At 43.9% G+C, this 26,560-nt stretch overlaps 1 protein-coding gene across 2 annotated transcripts in view; it reads right to left on the reverse strand.

The window, feature by feature from the left end:
- The window catches only part of DMRT1 (doublesex and mab-3 related transcription factor 1), a 59,862-nt gene that overhangs the window by 1,429 nt on the left and 31,873 nt on the right, over positions 1–26,560 (reverse strand). For both annotated transcript variants that reach the window (XM_063320380.1, XM_063320381.1), the window contains one exon: positions 24,492–24,654. In XM_063320380.1, the coding sequence (XP_063176450.1) occupies positions 24,492–24,654 (163 nt within the window). The remainder of the gene's footprint in view (positions 1–24,491; positions 24,655–26,560) is intronic.

Genomic DNA, 26,560 nt, shown 5'->3' on the forward strand with positions numbered 1-26,560 from the left:
AGTTGAGGCCTCATGTATCATTTCCATATACTTTTCCTGTGACTAGATAAAATGGCAATTTCTGTTACTTTCAGGGAGCTTTGCCCATTTTTGACATTGCAGAACCTGGCTCCTTGATTTCATACAAGCCTCTCCTTTGACGCATCTAAGGGACAAGTAAGGCTCTAACATCACCCTGCCAAAGCAAACTCTTGTCTTTTAGATCTGACATAAAACTTTGTTTTTTTTAACCCGACGAATGGGATATTAACCCCATACTACATTTTCTCCTAGCTAAAAGACAAAGAAAAGAATGCAGTGTTTAGATATGATAGAGTGACAAAGTAGTCAAGGCAACTTAAAACAGTTTTTAGACAACCAGTGAATGCTGCTAATGGTTTAATGACAGAAAGAGGAATATGGGACTGGAGCATCATGTATTCCCCTGCTACGTGGTCAAACGCACAAAAGAGCCAAACAAGTCTCTCCAACATCCGCAGGCCTGAATAGCCAACAGACTACCGGAGGAGGGCACTGATTTGCACCCAGAGCGGGCTACAACAGCATTTAGGTAACTTCCAGTTGGGAACAACTTTGTAGATTTCCTCCCCCGACACACACACCTTTTACCCAGAAGTGCTGCAGGATCAGAAACAATTGTTGGAGGGTGCAAGAGCCAAATCCTCTTCTTCCGTAAGCACATACCAAGCAATTCCTGATGCTGCCTTTCCTGCCTCCCCTTTACAGTGTGTAAGTGGGGTTGATGGCGGAGTGCAAGGAGAAGTCACATCTCCTCAGTGTCTGGATGAGGACGCAACTTATCTTTCCACTTCATTTCCCCTTCTAAGGCTGTGCTTGAGATCTTATCACTGCCTACGAGCTCCCAGGACTTGAACCAGGTGCAAACACGCAAGTTAGGGAAAATGAGTGGAGGACCAGAGGAACATTTTTGCTCCTCTGGAAGGGAAGCTGCCTCGCCTGTTGAGACACACTGACAGCACGAACATACTCATTGGGTGCCCCGGTCTGTACCATAGCCCCATGATGTGAAGCACACACCATGCATTACTTCAGCCGAGTAACTTGCTGGCGTGGTTCATGCTTTGACTGCTACAACGTGACAAAACAGAGATGCTGTGTAAGTTCATACCCCAATGCCAAAGCGGAAATCACCTGCAGAAAATGCAGCAATAGGCACCTCTCCTGACGTGTGCTAGAGAATACCTCCTCAAAGGCCGTTCACGGCCTCAGATTTTGCGTGCCAACAGCACAAGCTTTGGTTGGGTCTGGCAACATCTAGCATCAGGAATCATCTCTTTCTCTGTGAGGTGCCTTGCGCTATGTAGTAAAGGAATAGCAGTGTGGCTTCAAGGGGTCTGTCTGGCTTGAGGGCTCAGCTCTTGGACTCTGAAACCTCATTCTGCTCTGATTTAGCAAAGTCCAATGCGTTAAGATTCAAGACATGCTGTAAGGAATGTAGAAGTATGAAGGAAGCGATTGGGGTTGAAAGGGGATATTTTTTTGTTTACTCCTGAGTAGCCAAATGGGCAAGAGGCTTATTTATTTTAAAGGATTTGTTAATATTTTTAGCGTGCATGTGCCTGGGAGTGATGGAAAGGCCCATTTTTAAATACTGAGATCTATAAATCTCTGTGACAAACTTACAGAAAGTTCTTTTTCCTCAATGGAAAGAATCCAACAGAAAACCCACTCAACACGCTGCAGCATGGATGTTAAAAACCTACCATAGCAAAACCGCCACTTTGTTTGTATAATCTATTTTTCCAGCAACTCTACATTAATTTATTACAAACGTGGGGAATAACACAGAGGGCAACTTTTTTGGTAGACAGACACCCACATCTGTTTCTTAGCACTTCAGGCAGTGCCTCCTAAGCCTTCTGGACCAGTGGAGCTCCATCAGCCTGCAACAGTTCTCACAGGGCATCAGACATCCCAATCAAACTTCAAATGGAAAACCTCATTACATGGAACAGTTCCAGTCACCAACTGGCTGGTCTCACAAACCACCTCAGGATCCAAAGCACCGATCTAAATAACATGGGTTGACATGGGTTGGTTTTATTTTTTTCCATGGACTTCCAAATTGATCACAGTTTTGATGCTTAGGCAATTTGGGCTATACATGCTGGTCTCTGGATGCACATAGGGGTATGTTAATGACAGCCACATAGGTTTTAAAAACAACCTGTCACTACCCAGATATTATCTCTAGCAGAGGAGACTGCTACTCCTGTATCCAAACCTGCACTGCTTACTCAGATGGACTTCCACTGCAGTGAATGGGAGACACCGAAGTCCATCAAGGAGCACTGAGTAGGTGCAAAGCTGATAATAAAGAGCGAGATACTTGGGTTGGGACTTGTAGCTATAAAAAGGCAGCAAAAAGGAAATGGGCAATTCTGTTCCAGTGTTTTAATCACACAGCAATAAAATGTAGAAGTTCCAAGTCCAAAGAAACAAAACCCATGTTCTTCTTGATTTAAGTCTATGAGATTCATCTGTTGGAGGCTTGCGGCTGATCCTCCCACGGTTGTTACACAGCCTTTATCTGTGTAAATAACAGCACCAGAATTGGGTCTGTGACAGTTTTTAAAGACCATTCCTTGATCTAATTACCTTTTATCCTTGGGAAAGCACCTGAATACTTTTAAGCTATATGAATCTGAAATTTTTTTGGCTAATATCACACAGGAAAAGAAGCAAGAAGGGATTCCAACCATAAAAACAAAACCTTACATCTTCTGACACTGGAAACCACATTGACTTTTAATGTGAGTGATCCCTGGAATTCAATGGACTGAAAAAAATAATACGCTTTCAGTGATGTGAGAAAGCAGAAGGATATTCATGCTTGAAAAGTAAATATTTTTCTGAGTTTACATTTAAAAAACTATTAAACTCTCAATAAGGAACAATTTTTAAAGATTTAAAGTTGAGAGGTACAATCCATTTTTTAGAACTCTTTCACGTTCTTTTTCAGGGAAAAGGAAAATAAGTAAGCATGCTGCTCTCGTACTTCTCCCTGGTGTGCAGACACCCGTGTGCGAGCACAGCCACACACGCAGGATGAAGGGGAGTGGAACCAGACTGCTGCTGGCAGCTCAAGGGTACCAGAGCATCACTAAAGCGTGCCTGGGTTTTTGGTGTGACAGGAACTGCTCTTCATGGCACCTTCTCCCCTGTAGCCAAAGCCCTTTCCTTTTGCGAATACCACTGGAAATGGATGCTGCCTAAGCAAGCAGTAACTTCCACTCCAGCCTCAACAGACCCCATATGAAGTGTCTCAAAAAACAAACAGGCCTAGGAAATTGGTGGCAGTCAAACCAAGAAGCAAGACATGCTACCTGTGCGAAGGGTGGAAAGAGAGAGAATGGTGTCGGCTCTCTCCCCAGGTTACCACCTCAAGGACTGGCACTGGTCTTCTCGGTGTGGCTATCAGACATAAGTGGGGTGACCAGCAATGCTCTGAGGATAGGCTGGCTCAGTGGCCTGAAAATACCACGGGTCAAATTCAGTTTGACAACACTGCCCAGTTTCCACCCACGTCGATGGTATTCTGCCACTCTGCTGCTCAGACTGACCCCAGAGGACTGACTCAACCACCCACCACCAGCAAACAGCCTGCCAAGCTACAGCAACTAACATAAGACACATGGCAACTGCCTGACAAAGCATTAGGTCAAAACCCCCATATCAACTAAACAAAGAAAAAAACTGGTTACTGCTGCAAGAGCAGGCACTCAGAATCGAAGAACCATCAGAACCATCTCAGTTGCTGCTTCAGCAACTGAGAAGACACACACAAAAGAATACAGTGACAGAAAAATTCAATTTTCCTATGGTGAAGAAAGCATCAGAATGGTCACAAGAGTGTCAAGAGTTTGTCCTGACTTTGCTGTAGATCATCATAAGATGGGCAAGATGAAATCTTGATGCAAACACATGCAGAAAAGCCAAGTTAAGTTATCCTAAGTAATCTTCATTCAGCTGCCTCTCCCCTTTGGAGTGCTGAACCCTATGCTCTCAAATGTTGAACTCTTTAAGCACAGAGCTAATTAACAAAATGTCAAAAAGAAAATCCGTCTCCACTGAATCTCTCATGTGATTCATTCCTGTGTGAATGCACTGTTTGAAAAGAGGGAGGACTACTGACTTATACTAGGGTGAAGAAACCAGTGCTAATGGCAGGCTGTTCTTCACAGACCAGCCACACAAGGGGACCAGTCTCATACTCTGATATTCTGCCCTGTAAAGATCTGAGACACCAGCAGTCGGGAGCCTATGGCTTGATGGGTTCCTGATAGAAGGCCACAGAGAAGCTGCAAAACCTTAAGAAAACGAAGAGACAAACTTTCTGTGTTTTCAAGATTTCCTTTGAACACAAAGATTCGTATTTTGTAAAGCTGCAGTAACTCATGTTTCTGACAGACGTTCACACTCACTGAGTCCCCAACATCTTTTAGTTCTTTTGCTTCTACTCCATGTGAACTAATCTAAAAACACGCTGAAGCTTCCTCCCTCACATCTCTCTTGCTCGGGATGAATGCTGGAATGAAAGGGTTCCTACTGACTGAGAATTCCTGCCAACATCTGCAACTGCATAAATGTGCAAAAAATGTTCTGTACTGACTGACTGTCTTCTCCTGTCTCTCAGGCCCCATCACAGATTGGGACCAGGTGGTGGCTCTCACAAGGACGAATTCTGGAAGCCCACCTGAAGCCAAGGGTTTCCACTCACTGGAGCTGGTCGCCACAACATAGCATGGGTGCAGGCTTTTTAGAAGCAGTGTTATGCACAGCAGAGAGTGAGACAAGACAGTAGTCTAGCAGGGAGGCTGGTAACAAATAACTACAAGGGGCTGACAAAAACTCAGCTATGGATCTGCCTTTAAACCAAACTCCATGTATTAGATACACCCGCTGAAATGTTTTTGTGATTTTTGCTTTGATCGATATATTGTGGACTGTTCTCTGCAGACCAACTTAAGAAAAACGGGAGTGGTGCCACTTCCCTGCTTTGCATGTTATTAACACAAGGGCAACCAGTCCAGTTCTAGAAATGTATGTCCGTGGATATTCTCCTGCTGACAAGAAGTTTCAAGAGCAATGAACAAAGCTGCTTTTTGATGCAAAAATAAAAACAAGCCTAACGATCTGGAATCGAAAACACGTCCCATCTGTGTCTCTTAACATAGATATACTATTTCACAGTACAGCCCTTTCCCCCTTCTCAAACACCTACCCTTCTCACTAACATTTAAAGCAATTAGGATTATCTTGAATGCTCACAGTAGGGCACATTCATTGTGTACTTTCAAATAGCATTAATTCTTGGCATTAGGAACTCGGGATAAAAGGTAAAGATCTGAACGGAGATCTTTATTCAGCATGCTTTACCACGGATTATCTCATTCTTTTCCAGTTCATGCTTGTACTTTTAGCAACTAAGAAGACAGGGCTGTAACTGATGTAATTAGAAACCAGAAGCTGAAGAAAATATCCTCCTGCCGATTCCCTCACCTCTGGCTTTAAATTCTCTTAAAATAATACGTGAAACAATCAAACAAGGCTTTCCACTTCTCAGCCACCATCAGTTAAGACAGGGAGGATGCAAAGACAACGTGCACGAAGCACAGGCTTTTTCTCTGAGATTCCAACACCTACCTGGACACTATACCAATCCATTACAAAGCAATCGCCCTACATGCTTGTAGACATGATCAGGAGCGGAGCAGTACTGATGAACCAACGCTCTCTGCTACTACCAGTGTCACATTCTGTGGCTATCCTGGTGTCACTAAGTCACTGCTGCAGGGTAGGAAAGGCAGAGGGTGAACCATCTCAGAAAAACCTCTTGAGGAGCAGGTATGCTGAGATGAGCACCTTTGCTGTGAATGACTGAAAGGCAATGCGCAGAATTCAGCTGGTAAAAGCTTGCTTTTGGGTTGGCAGAAATGAATGGTTACCCACCTCTTGTGCAACATATTCACCAGAAACGCTCACTTTGCCCCAGCCAGGTCGCAGCAAGGTATAAATCAGTATAACCCTGCAGAAAAACTCCCCAGTTTATATTCCACTGCCAGGAACCCTGATAGCTAGTTCTCTCAGTAGGGAGACACGATTTTAGTGGTTTCACACAGACATTTTCTGTTTTGGAAGACATGAAGTGAAACATTCTCCAGGAACAGGACATCTCAATGTAAAGCAGACACTTCCCACTGCTGGGTAACAAGGTAAAATGCGCTCTTCTACAGACGTTTTTTTGGTTCATCTCTAAGTGTAAACATTCTGTAAGATTACACAAGAAGCATGAGGACCTCAGCATCCCAAAAGAGCTGAGATGAGGTCACAGATTTGAGGTACTGTTGTAATTTATATAGTGTTACCCGGTAGTAACACTACAAAAGAAAAGGCATAATGATAAAATACCAAAGGCATCTCCCTTTTCCTTCCCTACCCTTCCCCAGTCATTTATTTAACCCCAGCGTTGTCCTGCGCACACATTTGCATAGCAACACTGGGAATTACACCCGGGAATTACAACCGGAGAACCAGTTCTGCTGCTGAACATGCAGCCCCTTTGGTTTTGAACTGCCAGTACTGGAAAGATGCACGTGCCTCTCCTTCAGGCGGTGAGTCTGTGTTACAGACCTACTTTTGGAGAGCCCTGCTTCCCTCAGAGATCCAAAGTCCACCACGGCAGGGTAAACCCAATGGTTTGCATGGCTGCGCTCTAAACCATAGGCCAACAAAGAGACAATGATTTGGGGAAAAAAAACCCAAACCACAAACGACTTCAAGATTAGAAAGCAGCCACGGAAACATATGAGGAGGCATCGATTTCCAGGAAAGGCATATAAAAAAGTGGCTGTGAGGGATGGGGGTATTTGGAGATCTGCCACCAGCTGAGGGGCAGCAAGGAATCTCAGAGTAATGAAGCAATTTGCTTCATCACGTAACAAGGCTGTGACAAAGCTGGGACCTTTCATCTCTTTGTTCCTGGAGGTCGGCTACTACTTCTCTATTCCACACACAACACTGGAGACTGATTCTCCATCAAAAAAAAGATGTCCCTGGTGTGTTGTACTCAGAAGACTGGCAAAAGACAGAGGCAGCTCTGAGGAAAGAAACAGACTTCAAATCCACTTTCTGGACTGTTTTTCTTATTCCTATAGTAATTAAAATCTGTTCTAACAACACGATTAAAATACACACGTATCAATCATTTCTCATGAGAAATACCTAATTATCTCGTCAGTTGCTGCTGCGCAGGCCCAAATGTCTATTCTGGGCATTCTATCCTGCCAGGACTGGTTTTGCACGAAATTGCTGTGCTACAGGGCCAGGGAGCTTGGGACCTGCTAGGCTCTCCCATTGCTGGGCACAGCAGCAAGGCAGGGATCTCACCGCCCCATGCGCCCCCCCTGCCCCACCGCCTTTGAGGCCAGATCCATGAAATGAACTGCATTTTTTGAAAAAGTCGACTTTCCTTCCTGTGAAAAAGAAAACAAACCATTCCACGGATCTGGGTCAGAACAGGCCACACAACCACGTGAACAAGCAGCAACCTCTGGTGGCAAGGCAAAAACAAGCAACAGTCTGCCTACAACTCCAAGTCTAGTGACAGGAATCATAGAATAGTTTGGGTTGCAAGGGACCTCTGAAGGTCATCTAGTCCAACCCCCCTGCAACGAGCAGGGACATCTTCAACTAGATCAGGTTGCTCAGAGCCCCGTCCAACCTCACCTTGAATGTTTCCAGGGATGGGGCATCTACCACCTCTCTGGGCAACCTGCTCCAGTGTTTCACCACCCTCATCCTAAAAAATTTCTACCTTATATCTAGTCTGAATCTACCCTCTTTTAGTTTCAAGCCATTACCCCTTACCCTATCACAACAGGCCCTGCTAAAAAGTTTGTTCTCATCTTTCTTATAAGCCCCCTTTAAGTGTTGAAAGACCACAACAAGATCTTCCTGAAGCCTTCTCTTCTCCAGGCTGAACAAAGGCTCTTCTCCAGGCTCACCACTCATGTGAGCCTGTTGAGGAAAGAAGGCATCTGTCCAGCTGAATCCTCTGCTTGTCTCACTGTGAGTTTGCAGAAACGTGTGGTTTCAGCAAAACACAACCAGTGAGCTGGATTTTTTCTAAAGCAGAAATTTTTATCAGAACAATTTCCAGCCAGCTCTAAAGAAGAGAAAATGGTGTCCCATCTCTGCGCCCTATGGTCCCCTCAGACATAATTTGGGGACCTCACGCCAATTTTATGGAGACTGCTTACTGTCCATCTCCTTTGTGGTCTGCATATTCTCCTATGCTGACGACGCAGGCTTTTCCATATATCCCCAACATCACCCAACTCACAGACAACACTACACAGAGGTGACTGAAATGGACATCCCCAGCTGCCGTTAAATAGCGGCAATGTTATCATGGCTTTCACGTGGCAGCACAAGAGAATGAATGGACAAAATGCTGCCCACTGCAGACGGACAGATGTGGGGAGGAAAGACCCGCCTCAAGGAAAGACCTCACATGCTATACCTACCTCCTAGTGCAACACTGGAGACAACTAGTGACTCCCAACTCCCCATATGATCAACTACAATACAGTTGCCTTTGTTTTGCTTGGTGTATATACATTTAAAACCTGTCTAAACAAGAAGTTCTTTTTGAATAACTGCCTCTAGAAGCATCCATTGTCCTACTCAGAAAATGCATTGCCATTTGCAATAGCTCTGTCAAGAAAATGTTTTTTGAAAAGCAATGGTAACTTTAAAGGAAAGAGTGCATTCGAGGTTCTGGATAATGTTATCAAGCAGCAGAATACGTGGAGAGACAAAAAAAAACGCACAAGATTTCTCCCTTGTGTAGCTATACTAAAGGAAGGAAATAGGATCCTAAAAGCTTTAATAATCCTGTATAACTTTTTGGTGTTCAGCACAGAAATCCAAACATAATGCTATTTTGTCTGAATGTCTCTCTGTTCTTGGATCAGAAAGGCTGTTAATCTCCACCAGCATATCAGGGAGGAAAAAAGAGCATATCACACTTTGTGCAACAGCAGGACTAGCCATATAAATGTAAATGTTAATTCTGGTCACCCCTCTTTATGTTTTTATTGCTGCCAATGTCACTTTCAATCTATAAAACAAGGATGAAATCCATGCCCATTGCCATCAGTCATAATGCTCAAAGAGAAACCAAATAGCTAATAATGACAGCCTCAGCTTTTTCAAGTTTAATGACAGTCTTAATTTTAGAAAATACTGGCTCAGTGCAAAAATGCCATGTTATAAAGCTTGAAAGATTTTTTTGGACACTATTTGCAAGCTCTTGGAAATCAAGAGGTTACTCAACAATCAGAGAAAATGCTAAGTCTAATGAAAGCGATCCATTATGGTAGATACAATAGATTTTTTCACTTGCAAAGAATGGATCTTTTTTTTTTTTTTTTTTGATGTTCTTATCATGCAAACTTCTCTGCTGGGAAGGAAGAAAACAAGGACCTGCAACTCATACCACATTAGTGAAAGCAGAAGGAGGTCTGTCACTGTCTTCAGCGTGAGCAAGACTGTACTCACCAATGACTGCTCAAAATCGAACAAGAGGGAAGAAAAGAAGAAGCCTTATCATTTACAGCTTACAATTTAAGTGAATCTACAGTTTAAAAAGCCCAGAAGGCTTTAAAGTGACTTAATATTGCCATGGCATTACCATTTTTAATATTGACTTTAATTTGGAAGCAAGTCAAGCAGATTGGCGGTAAAATGGTTCAACATGTATTGATGAAATACACAGCACAAGATGGGTATATGCATGAATAGAGTAAAAATGTTGCTACTTATTTTAAAGTGAGATTGATGCCCTCCGAAGTTTAGGAACCTCACAGCAATAAGTCACAATACTTGAGAAAACAGGGACAAAAATGGAACACAAAACCTTTTTGAGGTAGTCAAATAAGTTAAATGAAGTTTCACACAACATTAGGCTTAAGACAGACCCGCTGCGTTATATTTATATTTATTTCCATGAACACAACAGCAGTATTAAATGCAGCCTGTGAAACGCTGGTGCAGCAGGGAGGCTGTCTCTGCTCCCACGTGAAGGTCCAGCCTCCCACTGACCCTGTGCCACCAGCCGGAGGGGACAGGCTGCACCTAACGATGCTGCTGCTTGCTGCCAGCGCCATCTCCCCAGGCCCAGGAGGTCCTGCTGATCTCCCACAGCCCCGGCCATGCAGACCCAGTGGGAAGGTGTTCTGGATCCTGACAGCAGCGCCCTTGCTAGGAAGGGCCAAACTCCCCTGAGATCACAGTTAACGGTCTACAAGCTGTGTGTCAACAGGGCCTAAAAACCTTGGTCGTTTTAGTTTCCTACAAGGATATGAGGTCACCTCAGTGCTCTTGTGCCATCTTCCCTTACTAAGGTTACTGGAATGGGCTTGAGTGTATCTGACCAATTTTCAACATGTGCTTCCCTTGCCTCGCTTCCCTTGCTTCAGACCTTGCCACGGTCTGAAGTCAGAAGGGGAACCTTAAATCATGTTTAAGTGGCAGAAAAGTTCTAAAATAAATAAATAAATGAATCAGAAATTTATTCTTGTCATCTGTGGTAGAGAAAATTTTAAGACAGGTTCCTTAGGTCTAGCTGGCCAACCCAGACACTGATGGCCATGTCGAAGTCTGCCTGCCTTCAAGAGGACCACTCCAACACTATGTCTCAGGTAATTTCAACAGCGCTGAATGCAACTCTGGCCAATACAAAACTGATTCAATGCTGTCAGGGCAGGGCAGGGAGGAGAGAAGGGAAGCAAAAAGCGGAGCTCATCTTCAGCCCTGATGCCACCCACCGCTGGCACGGGGTGGTGGAGCAGGGGGGAGAGCAGGGGCTGCAGGACCTTGCACCACACAGAATAACTGAGCACCTGGTGCTGTTCAGGGTCAAGGCAGGCTTCTTCCCTCCCTTGGAGGATGGGGCGGGCGGGCACCTCTGTCTCCCTCCACACATGTAGCTGACCGGTACAGCAGAACAGGAGATGAAGTGATCCAAGCTGGACAGTTAAGAGACAGAGGTACAGAGGTCAGCCCCAGGGCTGAGGAGGGGTAATTACTTTCAAACTAGGAGTCGACCCACATTCCTCTTTCCTCGCTTTTTTCTCACTGCAGTTTGGGCAGTTACAGCTTCATTTGGGTTAGCCCCTGCAAAAGTGTCCATGTAAAAGGAATACGCCAGACCCTTCTCAACAAGCCAGTGTTGTTTCAGTCTGATGTAGACTGAACCCACACATAGCATTTTATGCCTTGGAAAAATGAGAGACTCAATCCACAGAATTAAAGTCCCTGGAAACACTTACGACTCAGGGAAAAGCAGGGGCAAGATGTGTTTGACACAGCTGGTACAGATAGCTTTATGAACTAGAAGTTCATATTTACCCGAGAGAGGACAGCAAAAACTGAGATGAGCTAAGTTCTGATATAAGAATATTTAGGAGGCTTTAAACTGCATTTAAGGGTACACAGCTGGCTCAAATCTGGCTTAGACTGGAATTTATCAACATATGTTTTATATAGCCAAATGCCAATACAAAAATCCGCTAAAAAATTCTAGTGTAAACAGTTGTTTCAGGGTGGGAAAGTAAAACACTCCTTGCAGTGTCTGCAACTGCCCTGAGACAGAACTTGAAAGGGAAAATGATTTATAAATGAACAGGAGAGAGCTCATTGATTTTTCTTTTTCTTTCATGTCCAGAAAGGAGACAAAACTAGTGACAAACTGGACTAAAAACATTCTTTTACTTTCAGCTAAGACATGATTAGTGCCATGCTTGGGGTAAATAAACATGCTACCCACAGCATATGGGGTCTGATTCAGACCTTATGCAACCCTTCTATTTGGGAAGCTTAACTGATTTAACAGATACAGTTAGATAAACACCAGGCACAGAGCTTTAAAACTGGCACTGTAAAATTACAAGTAAGCAGGAAATAAATGCAATGATGTTAAATGCCAATCTTAAAGGGGAAACAAAGCCACAATTTTTTGTTTTATTTCTAGATGACCCACAGGGAGTCCTACGTGGTTTAATTTGGCTCCCATTCTTTCTGGATCATGTATTAAAATGAATCCCAGCACATGAAGAGTTTGATTCTGAAGATACTTAAAAACCAGTCTCCAGGTCTTTCCAGATTTTTAAGACAAGCGTATCTCAAAAATAAATGCCCCCCACCCTCAATCCCTTTCAAACATTTTTAAAGTGAGGTGTAATACACCCATCTGTGCTCGGATGCTTTCGGCTTTTCTCGCATCTTGTCCAACCCGTAGGTGCCAAGAGCAGGGTAGACCTTTCTTAGCAGAGGTGGGGTACATTGAAGAGAAACACTGGGGTAACGCTGGCACGTCCCTCATGCCGTGCCACCGTGTGCCTGCGCTGCGATGCGAGGGGAACGTGCCCTGCCAGCAAAAGCTATGCCAGCCCACCGCAGAAACCACCAAGCCACTTCAAGTCTTCTCCTTAAAACACCAACAGCACCAAAAGGTTAACGAAAATGCTGACGCCCTCCTAACTACAGAGGGGAGAGTGGAGTCCGTCTCCTATTCCGATTATGCACAAAGAGCATGAATATGCATTTGTATATGATCTTATTTACAAGTGTAAAAGCAGCGAGGGGAAGCAAATACTGTTATAGCATGCAAAACATGCTTTGCACCAGCGCAAACACAATCTGGTATTTTTCCATTTTGCAAGTGAAAAAACACTTTGTCTAAATACTTCTTTCTGTGTTCTCTGTAGGGCAGACTAACAAAATGTCATTTACAGGCAGAAAGCAGCTATAACGCTTCCATGTCTGACCCACTTCAACAGGTCTGGAAGAAACGAAATACAATTTATTATAGCCTATTTAGCTCTGCAACAATTGCCCTTCAAAACCCGAAGGAGAACAATGTAATTGAACGTACATGCCTTGTCCCTGCAGAAACCTCAAACACCCTCAGGCAAGAGCTAATACAGATGTAGTACAAGGCATTAAAAGAGTGCTGGATGCTGTAGCTAGCAATTATCCTGGTATTTAACCAAATCTATCGCTCATCAGGAAAGCGTTTAGTGCAGTAGTCGGAGCGAGACAGGCTGACACGGAGCACAGCTACTTAACTGTCCCCTCCAGCGATTACACTTTCTCAACCCGAGAGTCATGTCAAATTAAACAACTATACATTGACTTTTCACTTCTGCAAACATTAAGGTATGACTGACAGCTCCTGGATGCTGTAAGACAGTCATTATAATCAGCCAACACACCGTTAGCTTATTTGCAGTACGGGTTTTTTTTCCCCCTATTCTGAGCAACTTCCTCCCGGACTGTTTTTACAGTGCTCTATAGATACGTTTGCTTTGACTCCTTGCACGGTCACCGTAACAAAATGCCACCCCCCACCACAAGAAAGCAACATCAAATTAAGTTGACTTAACTTGCATCCAAGATCCCCTTTTTTTTTTTCCCTTAGTCCTGGCCAGCACTTGCCCATCTAACTCAAATTCGGAGATGTCTGGACAGCAGCAATTGGATGGTAGCACTGCACCAAATACTGTTAATATGGCACCTTTCTGGAGTATTTTTTGCAATTCCTGCCCTGACTCCCGTAACTCTCTTTCAATCTACATATGGCAGACACGGCAAGAGGAGCGAGTCACCTGCAAGAATGGGAAATTAAATGACAAGCTCTATGATAGTGTTCTAAGTATGTATTCGTAAAGACCTCAAGCTTCCTAAGGCTATTACAGCACCCCTATGTCAAGGCACCACTTACTATATATATCTGAAGACTGCAGCTTAGTAAAGTTACTAGAAACCGAACAGGTACATAAAGCAGTCAAGGTTGTGAAGAAATACGTCCCTTTGATTTTATATGCAACATTCTGGCACCTGAAACCACTACGTTATAAGTGACAGCTTTACTCTCCACCCCTCTAATTCAAGCCACAAGAGTAACATAAAAGATGTCCAAACTTTCCCTTCTCAAAATAAAAGGACAAAGTAAAAAAAATATTCATAAATAATGCTCAATAATTCTACCCTCTCACCACCACCACCACCTCCCCCAGTCGCCTCTGAGAAAGCTCACTGGTTCCTTTAAAGCCTCTGGTAAAAAAGCAGGTGAGATTAATACTGTATCATTAAGATAATTATGAACACAAACAAGTCTAGAATTCTACTGGTATGCCTGGAAGCCTCTGTATTTACATGATGAGTGGATCTGAAGTTTCACCTTCATACTGCCTGCAGCAGACTGAAAGGTAAACTTTACAGTGTTAGGTGTTTTTTTAGAAAAACAGAATAAATCAACTAAATAAAATTAGTAACAATAAACACATTGTGGAAACTGTTCTGAGCTACAAAGGTATGATTTTACTGCAGGACCAGCACTCAAAGCAAAAACAGCAGCTGAAAACAGCTGAGGAGGACAAATGAAGTATAGTTTTCTCTCCTCTCTGGCAGTACCAACTGCAGTCCCACTCCTTTTTGCACTTCTGAACTATATTTAATACCAGAGCATGGGTCTCAGAAATCTAAAATTAAATACAACAGTATTTCAAACATCACATCTCTCCCTCTGGCCGAAAAGCCAAGCAATAATAAAACCGAAAGACATTGGTGAAGAGTCCAGGACATGCCAGGTCTGTTTCAAACACAGAGGGTAAAGCAGTCACAGCACTAACAACAGTGAAATATAACTTAATTCCCAGGATTTGCAGTATAGCACTGAAATAACAACATCATAGGAAGTACTTAAAAACTTTGCTGGTCTATCTCCAATCTTTTCTTTCATTACTTTTTAATAAGCTAACTGCCACCAAAGCACCAAACTTTCACTAAAGCAAGTTACTGTCCTTGTCTGTGGGCCAACCAACACAGTGTGCTTTCTACTTCATGTGGCTATTACTGTTTAACTCCAGGGATATTTCTCAGACTACCAGATCCCCAAGAGAGCAGATTTACCTCCAAAGACTAACCCTCAATTTACTCAGAGAAGTGTCTTGGTTGTATTTTGCACTGACTTCCTACTTATGTAATTGGACAAAGGCACCTACTATTTTATCTTATTCTCAATGACCTTGTTTTCCCACTGCAGTTGAAGGGACTAAAACAAGCAGGGAGACCATCTGTCATTCCAGCCAGATGCACCAGTAACTTTTGTAGTTTTTGTATTTTAAGGTTCCTGGGTAAATTTCCTCCAAATCTTCTGCTCAAAGTTGCATCTCTGGGAGACATTCAAACCAAGAAAAAAAAAACAAAACAAAACAACCCTGCACCCAAACCAAAACCTACCAATGGGCCTTAGCTCCGTTTTGGTGGTTACCAGCCAGCTGCATCACCTCTACATCTCAGAAGCAACCTCCTCCAGCTGAGCAGCTCTGCCTCGCCGGAGCACAGCACACCGTCTGTATGTAACACCCTCATCTCACAGGTCCCCCGGCTCTGCTGCTGAGAAATTCAACGTTAGCATCTGCTGTAGCAACCCTACAAAAAACCCAATTAAGCTAAACCAAAATTCACATTTTGTATTTCTAGCCAAGGAACCATAAAACTACAATATTCGAAGAACTGTATTATTCAACGGTATTTTTTCAAAGTAAAAGGCTACTTTGCTGAAAAGCCAATGCTAAAACGCTGCACTTAAACAAAATACTGAAATACTTTTAAGAAATAGCATAAAAATAAGACAGTGTTCCATCAGAGAAATCTGTATTTGACCATACACAGTGTTTGTATATAGAATGTGCGCATAGCATGTGTGTATCCATATATCCATGTATATATATCTCTCTATCGATATAGGCACCCACACACAAGTACAGGTATGTGTAGATTATATATATTATATATATAAAGCTAACTTTCAGTCCTCAGAAAACAAAAGCTATCCCCATATAACAGCCAAATTCCTACATAACTCAATTTCGACATCTCATCTGGTGTGAACTGCACTCATTCCTAGTGTAAACCCCAGCGCGCTCTGCAATGATATACTGTAATGTCACATCGCAATCTGGATTTACTATAAAGGGCTGCTGACGAGTTTCAGAGCAGTAAACATTGCTGCGAGGTGTATTTCACACTGAGCTGGTTTTTATGAAGAACACTTCACCGCCCAGCCACGGCACCCAGATGATGAATGGTGAAAGATGCATGACAAGCTTCATCATTGTTTGTAAATCTTAACTGTTCCTGCTCACTAACTCTGCAGGCAATTTTCAAAGACAGCGGCCGACAGAAGGACAGCACAGCTTTCCTGAAGGTTATTCAACTTGTACTTGGCCTAAGCTGTGCCTGCAAGGAGCACTGGAAATAAACTCATCGGTTACACTGAAGCATAGAATTAAAAACATTTGATGGGCAGGCATGCTAATAGTTGATAAATTAAGAAAGCCCATTAAGTAGCCTTGGTATCCACCCCCCACCCTGCCCCGCAGGGCTACATACATCATGCGCAGGCAACATACCCTGGTATTATTTACACATGCAATATAAGTATGCATATTTATAAAACGGGCAGAATAAATGATGGGCTGTCTGCTCACACAACACCGCTCTACTGTATCCTGTGTAGTTAACGCAGCACTCAACCGTCCCCCGGCTCCTTTGCCCACTGCTTGCAGGAAAGCCACTTCTGTTCTCTTCTGTCAGAAGTCTACCCTTGCAACAGGGTATAACGCACAGAGAAAGGAAATCACTCAGGGCATGCAAGCACAGCAGTGGGGAGAGATGCTACCTTTCTTTGTTTCCTCCCTGCCCCTCCCGAGATCACTGTGATGTGGGAGCAGCGCCATGGACTGCAACAACCTCCTGCAAAGAGCCACAACTTGGCTCACCGCCTCCCTGCTCGAGGCAAAGCCAGTCTACGCTGCTCTACCTTTTCCTTTCAGTTCCTCTTTTCTTTTCTTTAGAGATCAGCAGCAAAGTCTTCTTTTGCTACAGTTTCTCACAATCTGCAAAGGGTTGCTCATGGGAACGCCTTTATAAGCAGAAGAGGCGGCAGAAGCATCAGCTCCGCTGGAGACTCTCACCTGAACTACAAAGCTGGCATGACCTATGAGATGCTCTACACGGACCCTTACGCACAGAATATGCTGAAGATGGAGCGAGCTCTCTCCTCTCTTAACCAGCCAAGCTACGAGGATGCAACTGCACACTAAAGCAAAGCAAAGGGGCGAGCAGTACCGCTGTTTGTCACAATTACAAATCATGCCTGGGTAAGCACACTGTGATCACCACTGTCCTGACAAGACGGCTTCGTTTGTTTTATAATTTTACGGTAGTTTGTTTTACTATTTCTATCAATTTCTGCTTGCAGTGGGAAAAGTTCTGCATCTAGAGGTAATAAAATCAGTGTCGAAGCCCCACCAGGTGTAAAAAGAAGAGGATCAACTGATGTGTGGATTTTTAAGTGAAGTATCCAATATCCTTTAAAGTGTGAGGAAAAAACCCACACAGCCTCACCAGCTGAAGTAACATCTTCCGTCCCACACAAAGAGCAGCTCAAACAGGTGGAAAGTAAGTCCAGGGCCCCAGTGGGTATAAACCATTGGTCTCTGACACGTGGCTCCAAAACCCTCCTAACTGTGAGAGGGACTGAGAAGAAACCTCCCTCTCTAAAAAAAGTTAAAAGGAAAAGAGGGAAGATGTCTGGCAAAAGCAATCAAACGGAACCATTACTTTTCCCAGGACAGCACTCCTGCAGGAGCTTACAGAGAGATGCTGATGCCCGGTGTGGGGTCCAGCACCACCACGTGCACTCTGCAGCGTGCCATCAAGGTGGCATCACTCGCCACAGTGCCTGCTCTCTGCCACACCCTCAGCCAGGGCCAGCAAGAGTGAAGGGCACGCATCAAAACAAATTGTTTTCAGGCTCGGGTTGATGGGACACCAGGAACTTCTTTTCATAGAAGAAAATTAAGAAAAGTAGAGATTTTGGCTGCAGGCTTAAATTTATTGTATTGGATCTGCACTGTATCACTGATTTGATTTCCTCAAAACACAAGGACTTTCCTTAAATCCCTGTTTTACCAAACCAATGCCTGCAAGCCTGAAATGTAGGTTTTAACTTCAAAAATCCTGCACCCTTTTATCTACACTAAATATTATAGCGTGGATAAATACAGGCCATGACAGAAATCTTTCTTCCACAGCTCAACAACTGTCCGGGCTGACCCTCTTCTGGGTGGATGTGGTTTTGCTGGTTTGGGTGGATGGGGTCCCACCAGCATCTCCCAAGACTTCAGGCTATCCCGCTCTCTCTTGCTAGGTCACCAACAAACAAAAGCGTTCACAAGTAGTTTTCATGAGAGCTTAGCATTCCTCCTAGAGGATGCTACAGCCCCACTCCAAAAATAATGCAATTTCTACAAAAACAGGCTTGGGGAGAAAACCAACAAAAATACAGCTTGCTCAGCTCCTGCGGCAGGGGCAGCAGCTTCCCCCAGAGCAAACAGCAAGGGCTCATCAGCCGCCCTGGCATGAATCAGCACAACTTGTGAATCAAACCGCTAATTCTGCAACTGCCCAATGACAAGTGGCTTTGCTGCACCTATTGCTTTATTTCTGTGTGCTTCTGAGCGAGTATAACATAAAGGTTGCATTTAGAGAAGAAACTATGAAAATAAGCCTTCTAATCAGGAATAAACTGAAGCAAAATGGGATGTAAGCAAATGCTTACATTCATTTCCTTTCAGGAATTCCCTTCTCTATCAATCAGACCTTATAAAGTTATTTTAATATTGGTCAAATCATCACCAAATCCAACCTCATTTAGAACATAGAGACATTTACAAAAAGGCTTCAACACATAGAAAAATGAGTTAGTTACCAGGGCTTATATTGAATATGCCTCACATTCTCAAATGTATTTCGATAGCTGCTGTTACAGCTAATGAAATGATGAAGTATGAATATGAACGTCACAAAACAGGGTTAGCGACCTGCTTGGTCTAAAAGATAAAAAAATCTCCAAACCCAAGAACTGTCTAGTCTGCTAAGCCCAAAATTCAAGTTTTTATTGAAAATGAAAATGGCATGTTAAAAGGGCATCTGCTTTGCAGTGCATATGCGCAACTGGCAGTGGAAACCAAGGCCTGGGAAAACACAGTTTAAAATCTGCTCACCGTCCTTGCAATGAGTGCCTAAGGGAAGCCACACACAGCACAGCCACTGGGGACTGTAAGCAGCAGCAATGAGAACAGACAACAAAAGATAAAACAGTTGTGTAAAGATCAAGTGACCCACTTGAACTGACTGTTCCAAGATCTCCAGATTTAGATGGTTATCCCTTCCTCTCTTCTTGTGTCTTATTTTAAAATTTACTAGTGAAGTTTTATGTAAGATGGATAGTGGAAAATACCATCTAGAGTTTCAACAAATGCTGCTTGCTCCTTCATCACTAGGGATAGCATACTCTTGAACAAACGTCACTTTTTAAGCAAAAGATGCACAGATAGACACACACACACAAAACACACAAGCTAAATATTGCTGAATTGTACCAGTTCTAGGAGCAAAATTATATGCTCCCTGCACATTCTGCTGCTGAAACCCCTCCAAGATGCACTTCTGCTGGTGCTCTACTGACGAGGCGTGTGGAAAAGGAGTCGAAGTGGCACCTCTCAGGCTTGACAACGCTCAGACCCCGAAGCAACAGCAACTCTTCAGCTTACAGTGATGGAGGAAAATTTGGGCTATTTTCTGCTGTTATACCCTACTTCTCTAAGTGCTTTATTACAATAGCCCTGCCAGCTGGCTGCAAATAAAGAGCAAATAGATGCAAGGCTTTTTTCCGCTCTTTGGGGTAATTTCTTAGCCATACCAAACAAGTCTGCTTTGTTGCAGTGTCGTCTATATAGCTTGAATGCTTGCAGAAAGCAGTTCAGGTCTGAGGGCATCGTGTCAAAGACCTTTTGCATACCAGGTCTCCTTCACCTCTCTGATCCTACAGCCAGGTGCCACCTGTGGCTCTGGAGCCTCACTCTTATCCCGCATGGCATTTCAAGGGCACAGGCCCATGCAAAAGTACTGTGTGTAGGAAACCTCAAAAAAGGAGCATAACTTTGGTGCACAGTAACCTGGTCTGAAAGAAACATCCAACCTCTCATGCATGTTTCCATCACACACAGCATTCCTCGCATTCCAGCGATGCTTTTGCCAAAATGAAACCTTTTGTCTTAAGGTGGGAGACTGTTTCCAACATGTCCTTGATTGTGAAACCACTGGAAGAGGCTCCTCACAGAGCCACTCCTGTTGGGGAAGGCTTCTCCAATGGGTCAGCACTGTTCTCCATACAGCATCCAAGCGGAGAGACGCAAGGGGGAGTCTTTAAATGCAGACCCTGGAAAAGTCTGTGCTGCCTTGATTTCCACGACTGTAAAACTGGGGCTACCAGTTATTTAACTTCTAGAAAGAACTGTGAAAAGGTGTTTTGAAAATGTCTGAAGCCGTTCTGATGAAAAAAAAAATCTGTTACTAGAAAAGTTCTCCTTCATAAAATGGTGTTTGCTAATTTACACAAAACTGTTGACCTTTTCTGTATCAAAATGAACAAAATGATAAGAGAGTGATCAAAATGATCACTTTTTCTTATTTGTGTTTGGGAGGCGTTTCAGGCTCCTGCTTTATATTCAAGCTACAAATACAGCACTGCTCCAGTGCTTCATTACTTCTGTTTCCAACTATCCTGACACTTAGACAGAAAAACAGAAATTCAAACCCAAAGCAGCTAGAGCAACATTTTAAATGCAAGCCATCTCCTTCACCACAGGCACAGGCACACAGAACAACTATCTCAACATTTCACATAATAATGACAAAGAGGAGTTTTTATTCCATGCCAACTTTTAAGACAAAGTAACTACTTTAAAATCAAAGGTGTCTGCAAATACAGGGATGTTTCTCCTTTGCATCCTTCTATTTCACAGAATCACGGAATGGTTCAGGTTGGAAACGACCTTAAAGATCATCTAGTTCTAATCTCCCTGCCGTGGGCAGGGACACCTTGCACAAGGATCTCTCTCTCAGCTTGGCTTCTTCCAAAAGAAAGCCATGTTTTGAAGTATGCTTTCCATGCACAGGGATTGATAACAATCTCTCATACATTCATACATCTTTTCCTCTCATTGCTCTTGCAGAAAAAGGAGAGGAAAAATCTTTTGAAACTACAGACTACAAAATCCCTCTCCCACCTGGAAATAATTATACAAAACTCATAACCTGGTAATTTAAGAGAGCCCTCTGAAAAATATCCTTTTGCCATTTGTCACTGGTTTGTCTTTTTTTTTTTTCTCCCCATTTCTTCCAGTTTCAGCTGGAAGGGCAGCAGCTGTGCTTACTTGGAAGCAAAACCATTTTACTTAGAACCGCTTCAGATTGAAAGGAGATTGACTGATGGTGTTTTGCCATTCAGAAAATGTCAGCCCATTACTATATGCAACACACTAACACGGTATGGCCTCATGTACAAATGTCAGAAGCTTCCTGAGAACTTTGCATCATTCATAAAAACAAAGAAAGTGTAAATCAGTGATCTGCTAGCTCATCTCTCCTCCCTTTCAATACAACTGGTCTAAACAGGCAGTTAACTTAGCAGAACAAAAGTAATGGAACAGGCTGACTGAAATACTAGCTGAGATAATGCACGAACCGGCAAGATTTCTACAGAGCTGAAGTTACAACTGAGTTGTGGGTAACAGACTGCATGTGTTGTAAGACCATCTCAGATTTGTGCTTGGGAATTTAATAACCATTTCTGTTAAAGATACGTGTTTACAATGTTTTGTAAATCTGGCTACAAAATAAGGTTTTTATTTTGACCTGTTGCTCTTCTATACGCACTGTTACCATCCTGTAAAAATTCTGGATTAACAATACGTACGTCTTCACTCATAGATCTGTAAAAAATTAGTTATGGAGTTGCTGCAGAAGTTATTAGGTGAAGTTTTACAGTCTGCATTATATAGCAAGTAAGATTAGATGATCTTAATGTTCCCTTCTGCAAATTAAAATCTATGAACAAGTATTCTTAAAAAGAAAACAAAGTCTCTGAGCATGGTTACCACTTCAACCGCAGAAAAGGGAGGAGTAAAATATGATTTGTTTATTTAAAACATGCACTAGAGTTGTCTTTAGCAAGTGTCAACTGCTAACCCTGCAGAAACATGTCACCAGGCTTCATGCAAAGCAGTCGGGCATCGTACAGAAAGTTCAGCCCAACAAGCAATGGGGAAATGCGTAAGAGTGTGTCTTTTGTATGAGACAGGACCTGCAGCATGGGCAGTCAGTACTTTGGGGGAATGGACCACCCTCTTTAATACGCAGGATCCACCAGTCACAGCCTGCTGGCTGACTCAGCACTCACACAGATGACAATAAAGATGGAAAAAAATTCAAACCTTCCAAGGACTGTGAAAACCACCAGAAGAAAAACATCGTAGAAGTAACATCATGGGACCAACGCTCTGAGAATATTATTTTGTCTGTGGATGTAAAAAGTAAAAGCAGCTATCTCCTCCAAGAACATGCATAATGAAAAAGAAGATGCTTCTAAGAAGCCCATTAAATGGGTATGGTCCTGCTCACATGTTCAAGTTTCTCACAAAATATTGGTGCCTCTTTCACCCACTAGCTCCCTGCTATGGAAAAGCACTTCTTCAGAGTCTGGAAAATGCTGTTTGATCTCAGTAAATTACATCTCACTGCTTGTCGGTTTCTGATTGATGGTGTAACTTAGGGAACAATATCTGTGTGTGGAATACTGTCTGGAGAAGCAGTCAGGGATTATTGAAAATACAGTATTTATGCAGTTTAAAAATCAGTGGCACATTACGCACAACTTTTTCTAGAGAGATGAAAAATTACTGAAGTGCGTTTGGGAACAAAGGGTATAAGGTCTTTTGTCTATTTGTAAGAACACTCGACTGGTAAGGCTTCTTAGTGAGTTAGTAGTGATGGATGCAAGAAAAAGTGTCAACTGCAGTTGAGCATAAAGCCAAACGCTCCTCCGACCAATGAGCAGAAAGGAAGACGTCACTGCTCAGTGGTGGCCAGAGAAGAGGGAAGAAAATAAAACTGAAGAAAAGAGCAGGAAAATGAACCAAGGATCACTGATTTCTCTAAGCCATTTAAAACTACTGGAGAAGGAGGAAAAGTCTAAGGTTTCATCAAACCACGTGTTGTTTCCTCATCTATCCGATACGTCACAATTAGTTAGAAGACTTTCAGAAAACAGCCGCTCCAAAAGAGCAGCCACCTCCTCAGCATAAATCATTCTGGAATTACTGAACTCAAGGGCTCCGTGCTGATTTACACCAGCCACAGGTATGACTTTATACACACTTCACCTTCCAAACTTCATTTGAGTCCTTAAGGTCCTGTCATGACACAACCACCATATTTTTCACAACAGAAATGCAACAGCCCCCAGGACATCAGCCACAGTAAGGCCATGACCAAAAACAATCATGGAACCTGGCTCAGAGGCAATCAACAGTTTGGGACACCTTTGAATGCTGTAGGAGTGCGAGGATTTTGGACATACAAAGCAGAATCACCCTACTCTTTCTCTGTTTCTCTTCTTATTTTTCTAGCATCAGTTGCTGTCCTGTTCCAGGGATAGGGAAGCATCTGAATGCAGTTGGGTCTACTCCAGAAGGGCCATGTTAACGCCTGTGTGTGCACTATAAGCTACTACTGGACCAAGGGTAAATTCAGCAATGCTTTCCTGGAGATTATTGCAGATGATAGTAATCCTTAGGAGAGCCAAGAAACACCAGATATGAAAAGGAAAAATTATCTGCAGTAGAAGTAACATGGTGTGATGAGTTTGAATGCAAACAAGGAAGCAAGTCTGCAAAGGGCTTCACGACACAGCTGGGATGGAGGAATAGTTCCCACACATGGTTCAGAAAGAAGAGGACAGCAAAAGCTCGATGGGAGGCTTGTGGAAAAAATCAGAGTCAGTATTTCTGAGAAGAAAGGACAGGAAAGATAATTCTGTGGCTGGGGCAAAGACAATTTTTTGTTCCTTTGAAGGAGCCAGGTGGTGAGCACCAGAGACGGCACCTCAAATGACTCTTTGTACAACTTAAGAGACACACACTGAAGCAGAAAGGTATGACTAAGTGCACTCCTGAACCATTAGACTTCTGAAGTACAGGCTTGCACCACTGCACAGTAACAGACCTATGCTGACACCCCACTACAACCCTTCCGGAAAATGTCTACCATAGAGTCATACAGAATCATAGAATGATTTAGGTTGGAAAGGACCTTAAAGACCATCTAGTTCCAAGCCCCCTGCCATGGGCAGGGACATCAACCCCTCGACCAGGTCCACCTTGCAAACACCTGCTCTCTGATGCCCAGCTTCCTTCCCAGCAGCGACCCACACCTCCTGGGTGCCTGCCGAAAGGCAAGGTGGTCCCAGACACCCCTCTGGGTGCACTTACCTCTCACTTTCGACTCCGAGTAGGATGGGATGTCCTCAGAGGTCAGGATCTGGGGGAGGCAGGTGGGAGCACCAACCCCCTGTCCCAGGTAGGAAGCGGGTGGGTAGTAGGAGCACATGCGGTACTGGGAGCTGATGGCGTGGCGGCTCTCCACGCCCTTCACCTGTCGGAGAGAGAAGCACAACAGCAGCCTGTGAAAGCTGAGCCCCGGCTCCAGCCTCCTGCCCCCCACACACACGGCTTTGAAGGAGCTCACGGTGGGGTGGGTGGGAAGTAAAATCCTGATGGGCCTGGCCTCAGGTTTTTGCTTTTGTTGGCTCCCGGCGTGCCCACACCGCTCAGCTGCAGGTGAGGTGGCGTGGCGCAGGATGCGAGCTAGCAGCAGCACCAGCATCCCTATGGCTGGTTTACCTTGCCTCAGGTGAAGCCACGTCTGGCACACAAGCACATAGCCTTCACTGCAAGGAGATTCCTGGCAAGTCCCCTGCTTCTGGCACAAACAACACCACGGCAAGCTTTCCAGATCCCTTCAACTGCACACACCTGGAGTGTCAGAGGCAAAGTGTCCATCCAGTCCCCACATCCCCCCCCAGTGGCTAACCCATCTCAGACCAGTGGTACTTGCTCTGTCGGGGACCTATGGGCTAAGGAGGACCGTCTTACCAACTCGACTCGCTCAGGACATGCTTCACGGCATCTGAACAGTGACACACACATGCAAACACACCGCTTTTCCTACAACCCAGAGAGATGGAAAAATATTTTCCTAATTTACCCAGAGAAACCAAGTCGTGGACAGACTACATAGGAAGCCTGCAGTGGAGCCACAGCTGGACACTGTTGAGCAGGTCCGCTCTATCAGCATGGTGGCCACCAGACAACCCCTTCTCCCTCCTGCAGCAAAGTTGGCAGCACTCAGAAATCCAAGTTTATCCTACTCCAATGCCCTGAAATCATCCAAAGTAATCTCCTCAGAAAGGAAATAATGCTTATTAAAATTTTTGTTTTATGAAAGAACTACCATGTACTATTATTTGTTCCAAAGTTCTGCAATGTAACGTGGCTACAGTGCTCCAAAAACTGCAGCCAAACACTTCACAAGATCAGGATTTTCAACAGGAAAGGTAAGACTACCTGATCTCACTAAGTCTGCTGAGCAGTGAATGAGCAGTAAGATGGAAAACTTCTGGGCAGAGAAGTTTTGTACCAGGTATTAAAGGCAGCAGTGCCAACAGAAACAAACATCCAGCTATGTCATTAAATGTTGTCTTCGCAAGTGGAAGGGCCTGACAACCTTTTCAGCCCCATCTCACCTTGGTTAAGGGAGCTCTGGCCATTCCACTGTGGTCCCCTTGGATCCCAGCCAGCCACGCAGGGAGCCCTGCTCCTCAACCAGGCTGCAATGCTCAGACCTGGGGAGCAGCGGAGGCAGGGGGTGAACCTGCTGTCCCAGATGGCCACCCCGCGCCAGCAGACCCTCAGGATCTGGTCCTGGAAGAAGGAGGCACTGGCACCTCCCAGAAAAGCAGCCAGAATGCAGTCACTCCTTGTTTTCCAGAGGTCCCCCCCTTAATAATTCAATACGCATTTTAGTATGCTTAGCTGGACGTAATGTGGCCCGAGTCACCTAAAATCCTGCTGGTGTTCTCTGAGACAGAGGACACCATCTCGCTTCCCATGTGGAGCCACGTTTGCAGTGAGATTCAGTACTGAGAGCCAGCGGTGGCTGTCTGCGGGAAGCAAAGTGCATCTCTGCCCATCTTCTGACGGCAGCACAGTTGCACGTATTTGCACATGTACTGAAGGATCATCATGACACACTTTTAGCCTATGAAAGTAAGAGTCTTACTTAAAAGGTGATTTTTCTACCATCTGTACCCTATGCATACAGAAAAAGGCCAACATGCACTAAGTTTCATCCATGATAAATAGCAAATTGCTCTTAAAAAAAATGAATGTGTCATCCCAAAGCATCCTCAACTTGAAAGAGACACTGGTGTCTCCTCTGTTGTTCTGAAAAAGGGCAGTCTCCACCTGGAAATGGTCATTTGTGCTGTGCACAGACTCCC

Source organism: Chroicocephalus ridibundus, chromosome Z, assembly GCF_963924245.1.
Source record: "Chroicocephalus ridibundus chromosome Z, bChrRid1.1, whole genome shotgun sequence".
NCBI classification, from domain to species: domain Eukaryota; kingdom Metazoa; phylum Chordata; class Aves; order Charadriiformes; family Laridae; genus Chroicocephalus; species Chroicocephalus ridibundus.